The following is a 12,340-nucleotide window of genomic DNA, read 5'->3' as shown; positions in this document are numbered from 1 at the left end:
CTCCTGTCTCTCTCCCTTTGCTCTCTGTTAATGACTGGGTGTGTATCCTGAAGGAGGGCAGCTTTAATCCAATATGTGTGCGTTTGTGTTTACGTGTGCATGTGTCCGGTTCTGGGGTTTGTGAGGGAGGTGGTCTCGTCCGCCTCAAGAGATTTCCGAGCACCGAATGATGCAGCACTTGATCTGCGGGTTGGAGGTAAAGTGATTCTCCATTTCTCTCTCCTGAATGTATGTGGAAAGGAGGAGACCCGACATTTCTATAGATGCCAATAGGATTCACTAAAGATGGTAGCGTGCGGAATGCTGTTGTTTACTGGAGGAAGTCCTTGTTGTTATCTGCCGGCAGTCATCAGGAATTTCCATGTTTTGTTTGCAGGATGAGCGTAAGAAAATCAGTGCATGTAGTGAAACCTCAGCTGGGTTGGTCACATTTCTGGATGTAGTAGTGAGAGCACTGAGAGACGGGGCTAGTTCTCGGTCTCCGGCTGTCTTTGTTTGTGTTAGTCACTTTGTGTATGTTATTTTTAGTTGTTAGAGAACAGCTGCAGACTCTTACAGGCCTGACAGCTCCCGGTCACACCGGCTATTTCTCTTCTGAGCAACTATTTAACTTTCAACAATGTTAGTGTTGGCAGAGAATAAATAAACTTCTCAGAGAGCTGATGTGGGGTCAGAGTTGTTCTGCAGAGCGTGGACTTTTAAATGAAGTTTTAATATAATTCAGTAAGAAAGGTGTTTGACCCTACAGGACAGATCATGAGGTCATGAGGGCGAACAGATCATCCGAACACTAGGGGGAAGCAAATGCATCTTACAATCCTTTGACATTTAAAGGAACAGTTCATCCAAAAAAGGGAAGCACAAACCCATACTACGTCGGTTATTTTAAAGAATCTTTACATTGCGTACCTAACAAACAATGACAGTTTATAGTGAGCTTATGTGACACCACTGCAAAAAGTCATGGTCATAGTGAGGGGTGTTACAATATATCGACATGGCGATGTATCGTCGTCCTTCTCCGTGTGATACGAGAATCGAAATGGTGCGCCAAATATCGATATTTTAATTAATTAATAAAACAAGACGCTCTGAATATATTTCCAAGCGTAATTACATCATGGATCCACTGGGTGGCGCTAAACCCCCAACTGAGGGAACTAGACTGAGAAAGGGTTTATGATTGCGTGTAAAATAAATGATGCTCCATGCATATCTGTGAATTAACGTGAATGTGATTAGATTTAATGCAAGTTGCTGCACTGAAATGTTTTTTTAGTTTTTTTTTATTTAAGCTGGTTAACACTAATGTTCCCAAGTTTAATTAAGTGGCTGTTAAATTTAGAAAAGTGCCAATATAAAAAAATGTGGTTAAATGTATCAGTTTCCAAAGATAATGATTCAATTTTAGCATAAAATGTTTAATTTACTTGAAACATTAGTCATGTTGGTAATATGTTATTAATTCACCTACTGAACAAAGTTTTGTGGACTTGAATAAAGAGACAAATGTTGAACACTTCATGGGCATTTTAATTTCATAGTTATGCAGATATCGTGATGATTCACTATAGGATTGCCAAACAATATATTGATTATCGTATAATTTTCACATGATAATATCGGTACCGTGAGCAATGTATAGCAAACCGTATCGTATCGTCATGTACCCTATGATTCCCATCCCTAGAAATGAGTGTGAAGATTAGTTTGCTGCATTTCAAAGAAAGCAAAAGTATTATACAGGTGAATGAATAATGGCAGAACTGTTTCTTTAAGAGAGGAGGAAGTAGAATGTTTGAGAGCAAAGTAAAAGCATAAAGATTCATATACAGAATTTCAGTAGTGAAATGTGTGTGTGTGCTTGTGATTGAGTTTTAAAGGTTAGGGCCCGGTTGCATAAAGCACCTTAAGTGTAATTTTCCCTTAAGTGTGCCCTTAGTATACCTTATAAGTTATTCTCCTATTGTCTTTGGTGAAGGGAAATCACCCCTTAAGTGTCACACTTAAGGGAAAAACGTAAGGCGCTTTATGCAACTGGGCACAGTTATCTTTAGGGGTGTCACAAATATACAGATTTTGACAATACTGTGATATTAAAATCTTGGTTTAACTAATAGTGTTAATTAAAAAAAGAAATTGATATAGAGACACAAGTTGATATTATTATATAAGTTCTTTCTCTGACACAGTCCCTCAAGTTGTAGATTTCCCGGACATGCTGGATTGTCTCTCTGGCCTGCTTTTGCATTCATTTTGTTTTGTTAATGCAGATTTTTGCCTGCGTTTAAAAGATTTTGTGCTCGCATGTGAGGCGCCGTTTCTTGCTGCACTACCTTTGAAATAAAAACTCATTCAAGCTGCGCCGGTTAATATTTAATAAGCCGTCATCAATAATAAACAAGATTTACATTTTGACAAAGTGTTTTTCTATTTTGCTGCACACATTTACCAATTAAAAGCATGAAGTGTCTTTTTCCCAAGATTTGAAACGCAGTATTGTGTGTTGGCAATACTATGAGAATTTTGATCCTGGTTGTTTTGTTTATTGTATGATACAACCTGTGTGTTTGTTTGTGTTGTGTGTACAGGTTGATAAACATCACCAGAGCAAGGACTCTGTGTACTTTAGAGATGGCATACGGAGGATAGATTTTGTTCTTTCATACATCGATGACAAGGATGAAGTGAAGAAAGTGGTGCGTCATATCTTTTGTTTCGTTTCACATCTGCATTGTGTAAGAAAATGAAGGGAACAGTTATTAACCAAAACAACGCCAATATATCTTAACATTAGTTACTTTATTGTTTTGAAATATTTAAAGTTAAAATGATATTTTGGTTTTCCAAAATCGTATTATGTTGGGTTTGCCCCATGCCCTCTTTAAATCACAGTTCCCTTTCTGTCGGTCTCTCGACGTTGTGTCGAGAACGACAGATGGGGTTCGCCCTTGAGAACCAATCAACTCTGACTACTATAGAAAAGGCCAATGAAATTTGGCGAATGCAATTTGCATGCCGGGCTCCGCCCCCGGAAATCCGGTATAAAAGGAGGCCGGCGTGCAGCATTCACTTACCTTTTGTTCTTCAGAGCCATCGCTCATGAGTACAACTCAGGATTCAATCCTCTACAACTACACGCTGGTGCTACGACGTGTTACAGCGGATCGTCCCTTTCTGCAGCGACCTTCCCCTGGGCGTCTCGGCGGTTCCGGAGGTGTTAGAGATTTTTTCTAAAAGTCCTTTTCAGGACTGACTGAGCATTCTCCAGCGCGGCATGTCCCGCTGTTCTCTTGGGTGCGGCACCCTCATCGAGGAGGGGGATGGACACGATCGCTGCATTAGGTGTCTGGGCGTCCAGCACACTGAAGCAGCGTTCGTTGACACATCTGCCTACACTGCGGGCAGATTGTCATTCAGAAGTTGCGGTCACGGGTGGCTGTCTTCCTACGGGAACCAGCCACCATTTCGTCTGCTACCCGGGCTGTGACATCTGTGGCTACGGCCCCGATGACCACCCACGTTAGCAGCGTTAGTGATACGGGGAACTCTGCGAACGTAAACCCGCCAGCCAAGTGCTCACGGGCCGATCGCACCCCGATTCGCTCTTCTGAACGTTCCCCAACCGGCGGTGGCATACCGTCCGGATCCTCACGCACACACTCGGAAACGATGTGTGACGTAGATGAGATGTCGCTCGCAGCATCGGAGGGAGACTGGCATCCGACTCTGCCGAATCCAAACTCCACCCCCAGCGGTCGAGTTCAGGAGGAAGCAGAAGTGATGTCATCCGTGCTAACCCGGGGATACGTGGTTCCCGAGGTCGGTGCGCGGTGCAAACCGCGCCCACCCCGGGTGCCATGTTTTTCCCGGAGGTGCATGAGGAGCTGTGTAAAACTTGGAACGCTCCTCTCACGGACCGTTCCAGTGAAACCAGCTCCGGCTCCCTTACTTCCCTCGATGGTGAGGCAGCCAAGGACTGCGTCGAGATCCCCCGGGTGGAACGTCCGCCTGCGGTGCACCTGTGCCGCGGACGGCTACCACCTGGGGGGGGATCGACCACTCCTACCGTCCAAAGCACGTAAGACTTCGGCATCACTGGTGTCGAAAGCTTGCGATGTTGCGGGCCAGGCTGCCTCCTCTCTCTATGCCTTGGCCATCCTGCAGGTCCGCCAGGCCAGGGCGTTGAGAGGGCTCCACGAGGGTAAGGCCGACCCGGGTATAATGCAGGATCTCCGTGCCACCGCTGACAGCGCTCTACGGGCGACTAAGGCGGCGGCACGGGCCCTGGGTCGGACGATGTCCACGGTAGTGGTCCAGGAGAGACACCCCCGGCTATACCTTGTGCAGAAGAGTGACAGCAAGGAAGTCCGCTTTCTTGATGCACTCATCTCGCAGGGTGGGTTGTTGGTAACACCGTCGAGGACTGCGCTCAGCAGTTTTTTGACGGCGAAGCAGACAGTGGCAATTAACCACATTTTTTTCACGCCGCGACTCGGCCGCCTACAGGCCTCCGAGATCTCACGTGACGTCTGCTTCCCTGCAACCCAGGACCCTTTCGACATCGGCTCCGGTTCCTGTGCCCCCACAGGCGGCACCCCGGAAGCAGAGGTCGAGGGGGAAACCTCCACCCCGTCAGCAACCTCCTCGCGAGAAGGGACACTGACGGGAAGACCCCAGGGAGAACAACATCGGGCCCGAACCTTCACAGCCACGGCTCTGATCGGTCGGTACGGGACGACTCCTGCCTCGTCACCAAAGCCGGGCCCTTGTTAGGGCTTGGCGCCCACTTACTCACTGAGTTTTCTGTTCTCCCCGGGTTTACTTGCAGCCGATCGCACACTCCACTGGACTGTGCTCGGCGAACCGACCTCACACCCTGGCGAGGCGTGAGGTCGTACACATATACGACAGCCGTCACCACTCTCAAACCGACAGTGCGTGCCGTTGTCCCGCCAGGCAGGTAAGCAGGCGGAGCAAAAACCTTCCCTCCGGGGACTCCCCGCGACATGGTTAGCTCCGCCAGCCGACGAACCACCCCCCGTGGGAATGATGAAGCAGACCGTCCCCTTGGTCACCCTGTCACAGTCCCTGGGAGCTCGAGAGCTGCCCACACTGTCTCGCTGGCTAATGAGGGCGGTCCGTCTTGGTTACTCGATCCAGTTCGCCAGAGACTCACCCAAGTTTCGGGGCATCATCTCTCCCTCTGTACTTCGGGTAGAGGTCACCACCCTTCTGGCAAAACAGGCATCGAGTTCGTCCCTCAAAACCAAGATGTTCAGTGGGTCACCACCCGCACTTCATCGTTCCCAAGAAAGACGGCGGGTTGCCCCCAAAGGCTGCGTACCCTGAACAGAGCACCTTCACAAGCTGCCATTCAGGGTGCTCACACAGAGGCGCGTCCTGACATCTATGAGGTGTCAGGATTGGTTCGTGGCAATCGACCTGAAGGACGCTTACTTTCATGTCTCGTTCCTCCTCGACACCGGCCGTTCCCACGGTTCGCGTGCGAGAGGCGGGCATATCAGTACAGAGTCCTCCCTTTCGGTCTGTCCCTGACCGCCCTTTCTCCCTGAGAGGAGGAAGGCGAGCGGGTACTAAACTATCTCAGCGACTGGCCTATCTTGGCACACTCGCGAGATCTGTTATGTACACAAAGGGACCTGGTGCTCCGGCACCTAGGTCGATTGGGACTCCAGGTCAACCAAGAGAGGGGCAAGCTCTCCCCAGTGCAGAGCATCCTCTTTCTCGGTATGGAACTCAGCTCTGTCACCATGTCGGCACACCTGTCCGCAGTTGTGCCCAACCAGTGTTGAACTGTCTGAAATGAACATTTTAGGCAGACAGCGGTCCCCCTGAAACAATTCAGAGGCTCCTGGGACACATGGCGTCCTCGCGGGCTAATACCCCTCGAGTTGATGCACATGACACCGCTCCAACACTGGTTTCAGAGTCGAGTTCCGAGGAGAGCGTGGCACACCGGCAGCAGGCGCATGGTGATGCCGCCCTGCTGCCGACGCACCATAACCCCTAGTCTTTATGACTTTTTCGACGGACTCAGGTCCCTCTGAGCAGGTTATGAGGCAGGTCGTGGTGACGACTGAAGTCTCCCTGCAGGGGTGCGGTGTAGTGTGCAACGGGCACGCAGGTGGGGTGTTGGACGAACCCCCGCCTGCGCTGGCATATCAATTGCCAAGAGTTGTGGGCTATGCTACTTGCACTGAGCAGGCTACGGCCTCTCGTGCGAGACATGCACGTGCTGTTCCGAGGACAGCACTATAGCTGTAGCGAATACAGATCGTCAGGGTGGCGTTCGCACACAGCAGCTAAACACAACTTGCTCGACGCCTCCTCCGGTGGAGTCAACAGGTGACTCGTTCCCTGCAGGCCACACACCCCGGGCAAACTGAACTAGACAGCCGACGTGCTTTCTCGCCAGTTTATGCCTCGTGGAGAGTGGCGACTCCACCCCCGTGCAGTCCAGCTCATTTGGAGGCTGTTCGGGTAGGCCCAGGTAAAACCTGTTCACCTCCCGTAACACCACCATTTGCCCGCTTGATAGTCCCTGCCCTCGGCACGGATATCCTTGCGCACAGCTGGCCGCGGGATGGGCGGAAGCACACCTTCCCCCCCCCAGGAGCCTTCTTGTACAGACTCTGTGCAAGGTCAGGGAGCAGGAGCACCAAGTGTTATTGGTTACACCACACCGGTCTAACCGCACTTGGCCTCAGAGCCGATGCTCTGGACAGCGACTCCCCCTGAACCATTCCCCTGACAGAGGACCTGCTCTCTCAGGGGAAGGACACGTTCTGGCATCCCAGATCAGACCTCTGGAACACCCATGTCTGGTCTCTAGACGGGACGAGAAGATCCTAAGATGGCTACTCCCCCTATACGGCTGAGACCATCACCCAGGCTAGGGCCCCATCTACTAGGCGGTTACACGCCTCTAGACGGTGCCTCTTCTCGTCCTGGTGTCTTTCTCAACGAGAAAGACCCACTGAGGTGCTTGATCAGGATTGTGTTCCCCTCCTCACGAGACTGGAGACTAACATCTCCCTTCCACACTGAAAGTGTATGTAGTCGCTATTGCCACTCATCACGACTCAGTCGGTGGAAAGTTTCTAGGGCAACACGACCTGGTCACCAGGTTCCTAAGCAGCGAGAGGGCTGAATCCGCCTCATCTCCGCTCCATACCCTCTTGGGACCCTAAGTGGTCCTGGGGAGCCTCAGGGCCCCCCAAAGAGCCCCTCGGAGGTTCCGATCTTCCTCATAGAGTAAGACGGCCCTCCTGACGGCGCTCACTTCTTTCAAGAGGGTAGGGGACCACCGAGCATCCTCCGTGTCCCTGGATTGCCTTAAACTCGGCCCTGGAAACTCTCACGTTATCTTGAGACCCAGGCCCGGATGCGTGCCCAAGAAGTTCCCACTACTCCCTCCGGGGCCAAGTGGTGAACTTGCAGGCGCTCCCCATAGGGGAGGAAGACCCAACCCGATTAGTGTTGTGTCCAGTACGTACTGGACCGCACGCAGAGCTCTGAAGCTCTGACCAGCTCCGTGTCTGTTGGAGGACAGCAGAAGGGGAAGGCTGTCTCCAAACAGAGGCTGGCGCACTGGGTCGTGGACGCCGTTACGACGGCATTCCGATCTCAGAATCTCCCATGCCCATTGGCAGTGAGGGCTCACTCCACACGGAGTTTAGCCACCTCCTGGACACTGGCAGAAGCGCCTCTCTAGCAGACATCTGTAGAGCTGCGGGTTGGGCTATGCCCAAACACCTTCGCAAGGGTTAACAACCTTCGCGTAAACCCGGTGTCAGCCCACGTCCTGCGTGGCGACATGTAGGACTGGCATCCGGGGGGGCGTATGCCTGCGAAAGCACCTTTCCACCCTCTAACAGGTTGGGTCAGTGTGCTATTTACCTTTTCTTCTTACCCGAACACATCGCTAAGAAACTGGTACCTCACCAGCCTCCCTTCTTACCCAGACACTGGTTAAGAATAGGCATTCCATCCATCACCAAACAAGCACCCCCTGGGGGCTGGCTGGGCAGAGCAGCCTTCCCCCTTAGGCCGGGATACCATGTGAGCTATCACAGATAGCTCTAACCGGACCTAGTGCTACCGGACGTCTGTAACACCCCCTCCGTGGGCTGTTCCGTCTGATGTATCCTCATGAGAATGGTTCCCACTCCTGGTAACCCATGAGCTTCCCCAGGTGGGCCTCCACCTCGCGGTTAACTACTCAGTCCGCACGTTCCATGCGTTCTCCTCCAAGGACGAGACCATACCTATATCCACCATATTCCTCCCCACGGGTAGGAGGTGGCCTCTGTAGCGCTTCTCTGATTAAGAGTCGCGCTTACCCGGTGTAAACTGATCTGGATGGCCTCTCGCCTATAGAGAGCTAAGGCCCCGTCCGTGAAAGTTACCGGTCAGGGCTGTACCCATCTTTCTCCAAGAAAGCTCTGGAACCCCCCGACCACCACACTGGAAGGTTACAGTCTCACGAAAGTTTCGAGATGACACGCCCAGGCTTGTTACCGTCGCTTCGCTAGAGATTGTGACGCGATACAGCGTTGTGGCGTTTTCCATAGGCAACCCCATCTGTCGTTCTCGACACAACGTCGAGAGACCGACAGAAAGGGAACGTCTTGGTTACGTATGTAACCTCAGTTCCCTGATGGAGGGAACGAGACGTTGTGTCCCTTATGCCACGAACACGTATCGTATTCTGCTGCAGTTTGAGAGGTCTCAGGCTCTTCAGAACAAAGGTAAGTGAATGCTGCACGCCGGCCTCCTTTTATACCGGATTTCCGGGGGCGGAGCCCGGCATGCAAATTGCATTCGCCAAATTTCATTGGCCTTTTCTATAGTAGTCAGAGTTGATTGGTTCTCAAGGGCGAACCCCATCTGTCGTTCTCGACACAACGTCTCGTTCCCTCCATCAGGGAACTGAGGTTACATACGTAACCAAGACGATTGTTTTTTATTCCACGTGATACATGTTTTAGTGTATATATAAAATATAATAACTCTTAAAAGGTAAAAATCACTACCACAAATAAGTTAATCATAAATACATTTATTGAGAATTGATCAATATTTATATCATGTGATGTTTCTAGAAATATGTCTGAAATTATAATTTGTTTATGGTTAATTCAGACAGACAAAAAAAATGCAGATTTTTTAATTCCGTTTCATTTCAATTCTCATGTTATACCAATGTTGTTTAGTTCATACAGCAGTTGTGTAAGTGTGTCATATTTAAATTATGTACACATGCAGCATTGCACATACAGGTAACTATATTACCAGCAGATTGTTATTTATTATTTTCTAAAATCCAAACACCTCTTCAGTGAAGCACATGTTAGTGAGTCAGTTTTAGATTTGTTATTGATCTTGATACAGGAGCGAAGGAAGGAGTTTGAAGGTAACTTACAGAAAGCCGGACTTGAGCTGGAGACTGAAGACAAATCTGTGAGTCAAAACATCTGACGTCAAACATACTGCTGCCTTAAAGAAATACAGACTCATACATATGAGTTATAACCAAAAACATTTACTGCTTGCTAATGTGTAAATCAGAAGCAACATGTTTTTTTTTGTAACACCCCTGTTAGAGTCCAATAGAGGGCAGTGTTCTTCAGAATATTTTTCCTAAACTATGTTAGTGCAAAAAATATCATTTACTGTACTTGATTTTTTCTTCCATGGCAAAATGCAGAGGTGTATCTTTTAAAGAAGCACAAGTATTTCAAACAAATATAACCTTGCTTTCAGTCAGTACATTTACGCGGGTAAATGTTTCACAGGAAAGGAAAAATCTTGGGTGAACTCATCTAGCTACATTATATAAACAATAATTAACTCTACGGTTAAATGAATTCATGTTGTTTACCATTCTTACCTGTTACCGTGTGCTTAAAAGCAACAATAGTTGAAGAGCACACGGCTGGCTTAATACCATTTGACTTGTTCTTATTGATATACTCACTCCAGGAGTCAGAAGATGGAAAGACATATTTCTTAAAGATCCACGTTCCCTGGGAGGTGCTGGCAACCTACGCAGACGTTCTGAAAATCAAAGTGCCTTTTAAAGCAAATGATATTCCAGAAAATAAAGATGTGCCCATGAGCTGGCTCTTTACACCCATTCGTCTCCCTGAAAATGTGATGCACCCAGAGCCTGATTATTTCACCTACACATTCGACAAGAGCAAGATCGACTTTTTTCTCATCGAGGATAAAGACACCCTCTTCCCTCCATCCACACGGAACAGGATCGTAAGATCTTTTTTAACAACAGAAACAGCCTGGATGCATTTTAATGGGTTGCCATTACACTCGGAACCAAACGCTTGTTTTATTCTCTTCTCTGTGTAGGTGTATTACATCCTTTCCCGATGTCCTTACAGTAAAGAAGACAAAGTCAAGAAGGGCATTAAGAGGTTGCTGAACAACGGCACCTATATTGCAGCCTTCCCACTACATGACGTAAGTTTATCACACAGGTGGTTAAACCTGTCAGCTTGTATCTAAAGAGTCTGTGAAATTGTCAGATGCATCAGTAATGCAATAATGTGTGTGTGTGTGTGTGTGTGTGTAGTGTAGGTATTGGACCAGGTCTCGAGATCCAAACTGTGAGAGTGAACGCAATGAACTGTACAAATTCTGGGCACGTTTCAGTCGCTTTTACAAAGAGCAGCCACTCAACCTCATACGGTAAGACCAACAACAGCCTCTGTGGACTTTTTCACTTTTATTTACACGGGCTGGTGTATAAACTATTATACATTCATATTTGTAAACGTATGCTGTTTAGTATTTACCTCTAGACATTACATTATATTTGCATTGAAATGTTCTTTTTTTGTTTTATTTTATTAACATTATTATTTGTTTTTGTTTTACATAAATTATTATTTCATACAAACCAAATGTTTATAGTATGAGCCAAAAAAAAAATAGGTGGAAAGCACGATTCTCCCACACTTCCAGTAAATGAATGCATGGAAAATGTTTCATTTTTCTGGATAAAATCACACGAACATGAAATAAACGTTAATAATGTTGTTTTACCACAGGAAATATTATGGAGAGAAGATCGGCATCTATTTTGCTTGGCTGGGCTTTTACACAGAGATGCTGTTTTACGCTGCACTTGTCGGCCTGCTCTGTTTTATCTATGGTTTGGCCACATATGACGAAAATGTCTCGAGGTGAGAGTGAAGGTGTATAAAGCTTCACAAAAAAGTCACAATATGCTATTGTTTAAATTGTGTTTATGATATTCATGGCAGTATAAAGCAGAGGTTTCCAATTCTGTCCTAGAGGGCCTCTAGTAGTAATTCTCGGTGCATTACAAGCGGGATGTATCACCCTACGAAGGGCACTTCAGAGTAAAACTATCATGGCCGCTATATTAAAGGGTCGTTCCAAGCCGAAGTGCTCATAACTGCCCTCTTCAAAGGGCCCTTCAGAATGAAAGATTTGGAAAGGTACATCGGTGGACACTTCGCGCCCTCATGATTCTTTGCGTCACAATGAGTTGTTTGGTCCCCTACACCTTTCTACACTTTGAAACTCTCACTGGGTTGGGTAAACCCTACGAAGGGCTTAGTCCAAAGCAAGAGCCCTTTGGAATGGAATGCAGGGTCTGAATCATCTGACACACCTGATTCAATTTATCGGCTCTTTAGTAGATACAACAAGACTTGAATTGGGTGTGTCGATTAGGGAGACATACAAAATGTGCGGGAATAGGGGTCCTCCAGGACAGATTTGGAAATTCCTGTAATGAAGCATGCAAATTGATCAGTTCATGACAGATACTTCCCAACATAGTACATTTATTTGTTGTTTTTTGCTGCAGTAAGGAGATTTGTAATGAGACCATCGGCGGGCAGATCATCATGTGTCCTCTCTGTGATAAAAAATGTGGCTACTGGAAGCTCAACTCAACATGTAGTTCATCATGGGTGGGTGCCGTTTCAATGTAGCACCTATAATGAAGGTACTATTTTGTTTTTGACAAACTTATTTTCTTAAATGTATTTCAGCAATCATATCTGTTTGACAATACGGCCACGGTGTTCTTCGCAATATTCATGGGAATATGGGGTAAGTAAAGAACTTAGGGATTGTCCCACATTAGAGGTCTTGACATGACGGATGTCTGATGGATGGATGTTTATTTCATTGTGGTTAAATATTTGAATCGAATTGAATAGAACTGAAACTGAAACTGAAGTGGTAAAACAAAATAACAAGTTTCACATACACTTTACAAAAACTGTCGAGGATAAAAACATTGCGGTCCTTGGTGTTAATA

At 47.4% G+C, this 12,340-nt stretch overlaps 1 protein-coding gene across 1 annotated transcript in view; it reads left to right on the top strand.

The window, feature by feature from the left end:
• ano5a (anoctamin 5a) overlaps positions 1 to 12,340 on the top strand; it is a 33,682-nt gene that overhangs the window by 9,430 nt on the left and 11,912 nt on the right. The window contains 8 exon segments of the mRNA XM_056739472.1: positions 2,592 to 2,699; positions 9,418 to 9,486; positions 10,009 to 10,293; positions 10,393 to 10,503; positions 10,616 to 10,731; positions 11,094 to 11,228; positions 11,882 to 11,987; positions 12,069 to 12,129. Coding sequence (XP_056595450.1) covers positions 2,592 to 2,699; positions 9,418 to 9,486; positions 10,009 to 10,293; positions 10,393 to 10,503; positions 10,616 to 10,731; positions 11,094 to 11,228; positions 11,882 to 11,987; positions 12,069 to 12,129 — 991 coding nt within the window.

Source organism: Triplophysa dalaica, chromosome 24 (genome assembly GCF_015846415.1).
Source record: "Triplophysa dalaica isolate WHDGS20190420 chromosome 24, ASM1584641v1, whole genome shotgun sequence".
Classification (NCBI taxonomy): Eukaryota; Metazoa; Chordata; class Actinopteri; order Cypriniformes; family Nemacheilidae; genus Triplophysa; species Triplophysa dalaica.
This window is presented reverse-complemented; position numbering and strand designations above follow the sequence as displayed.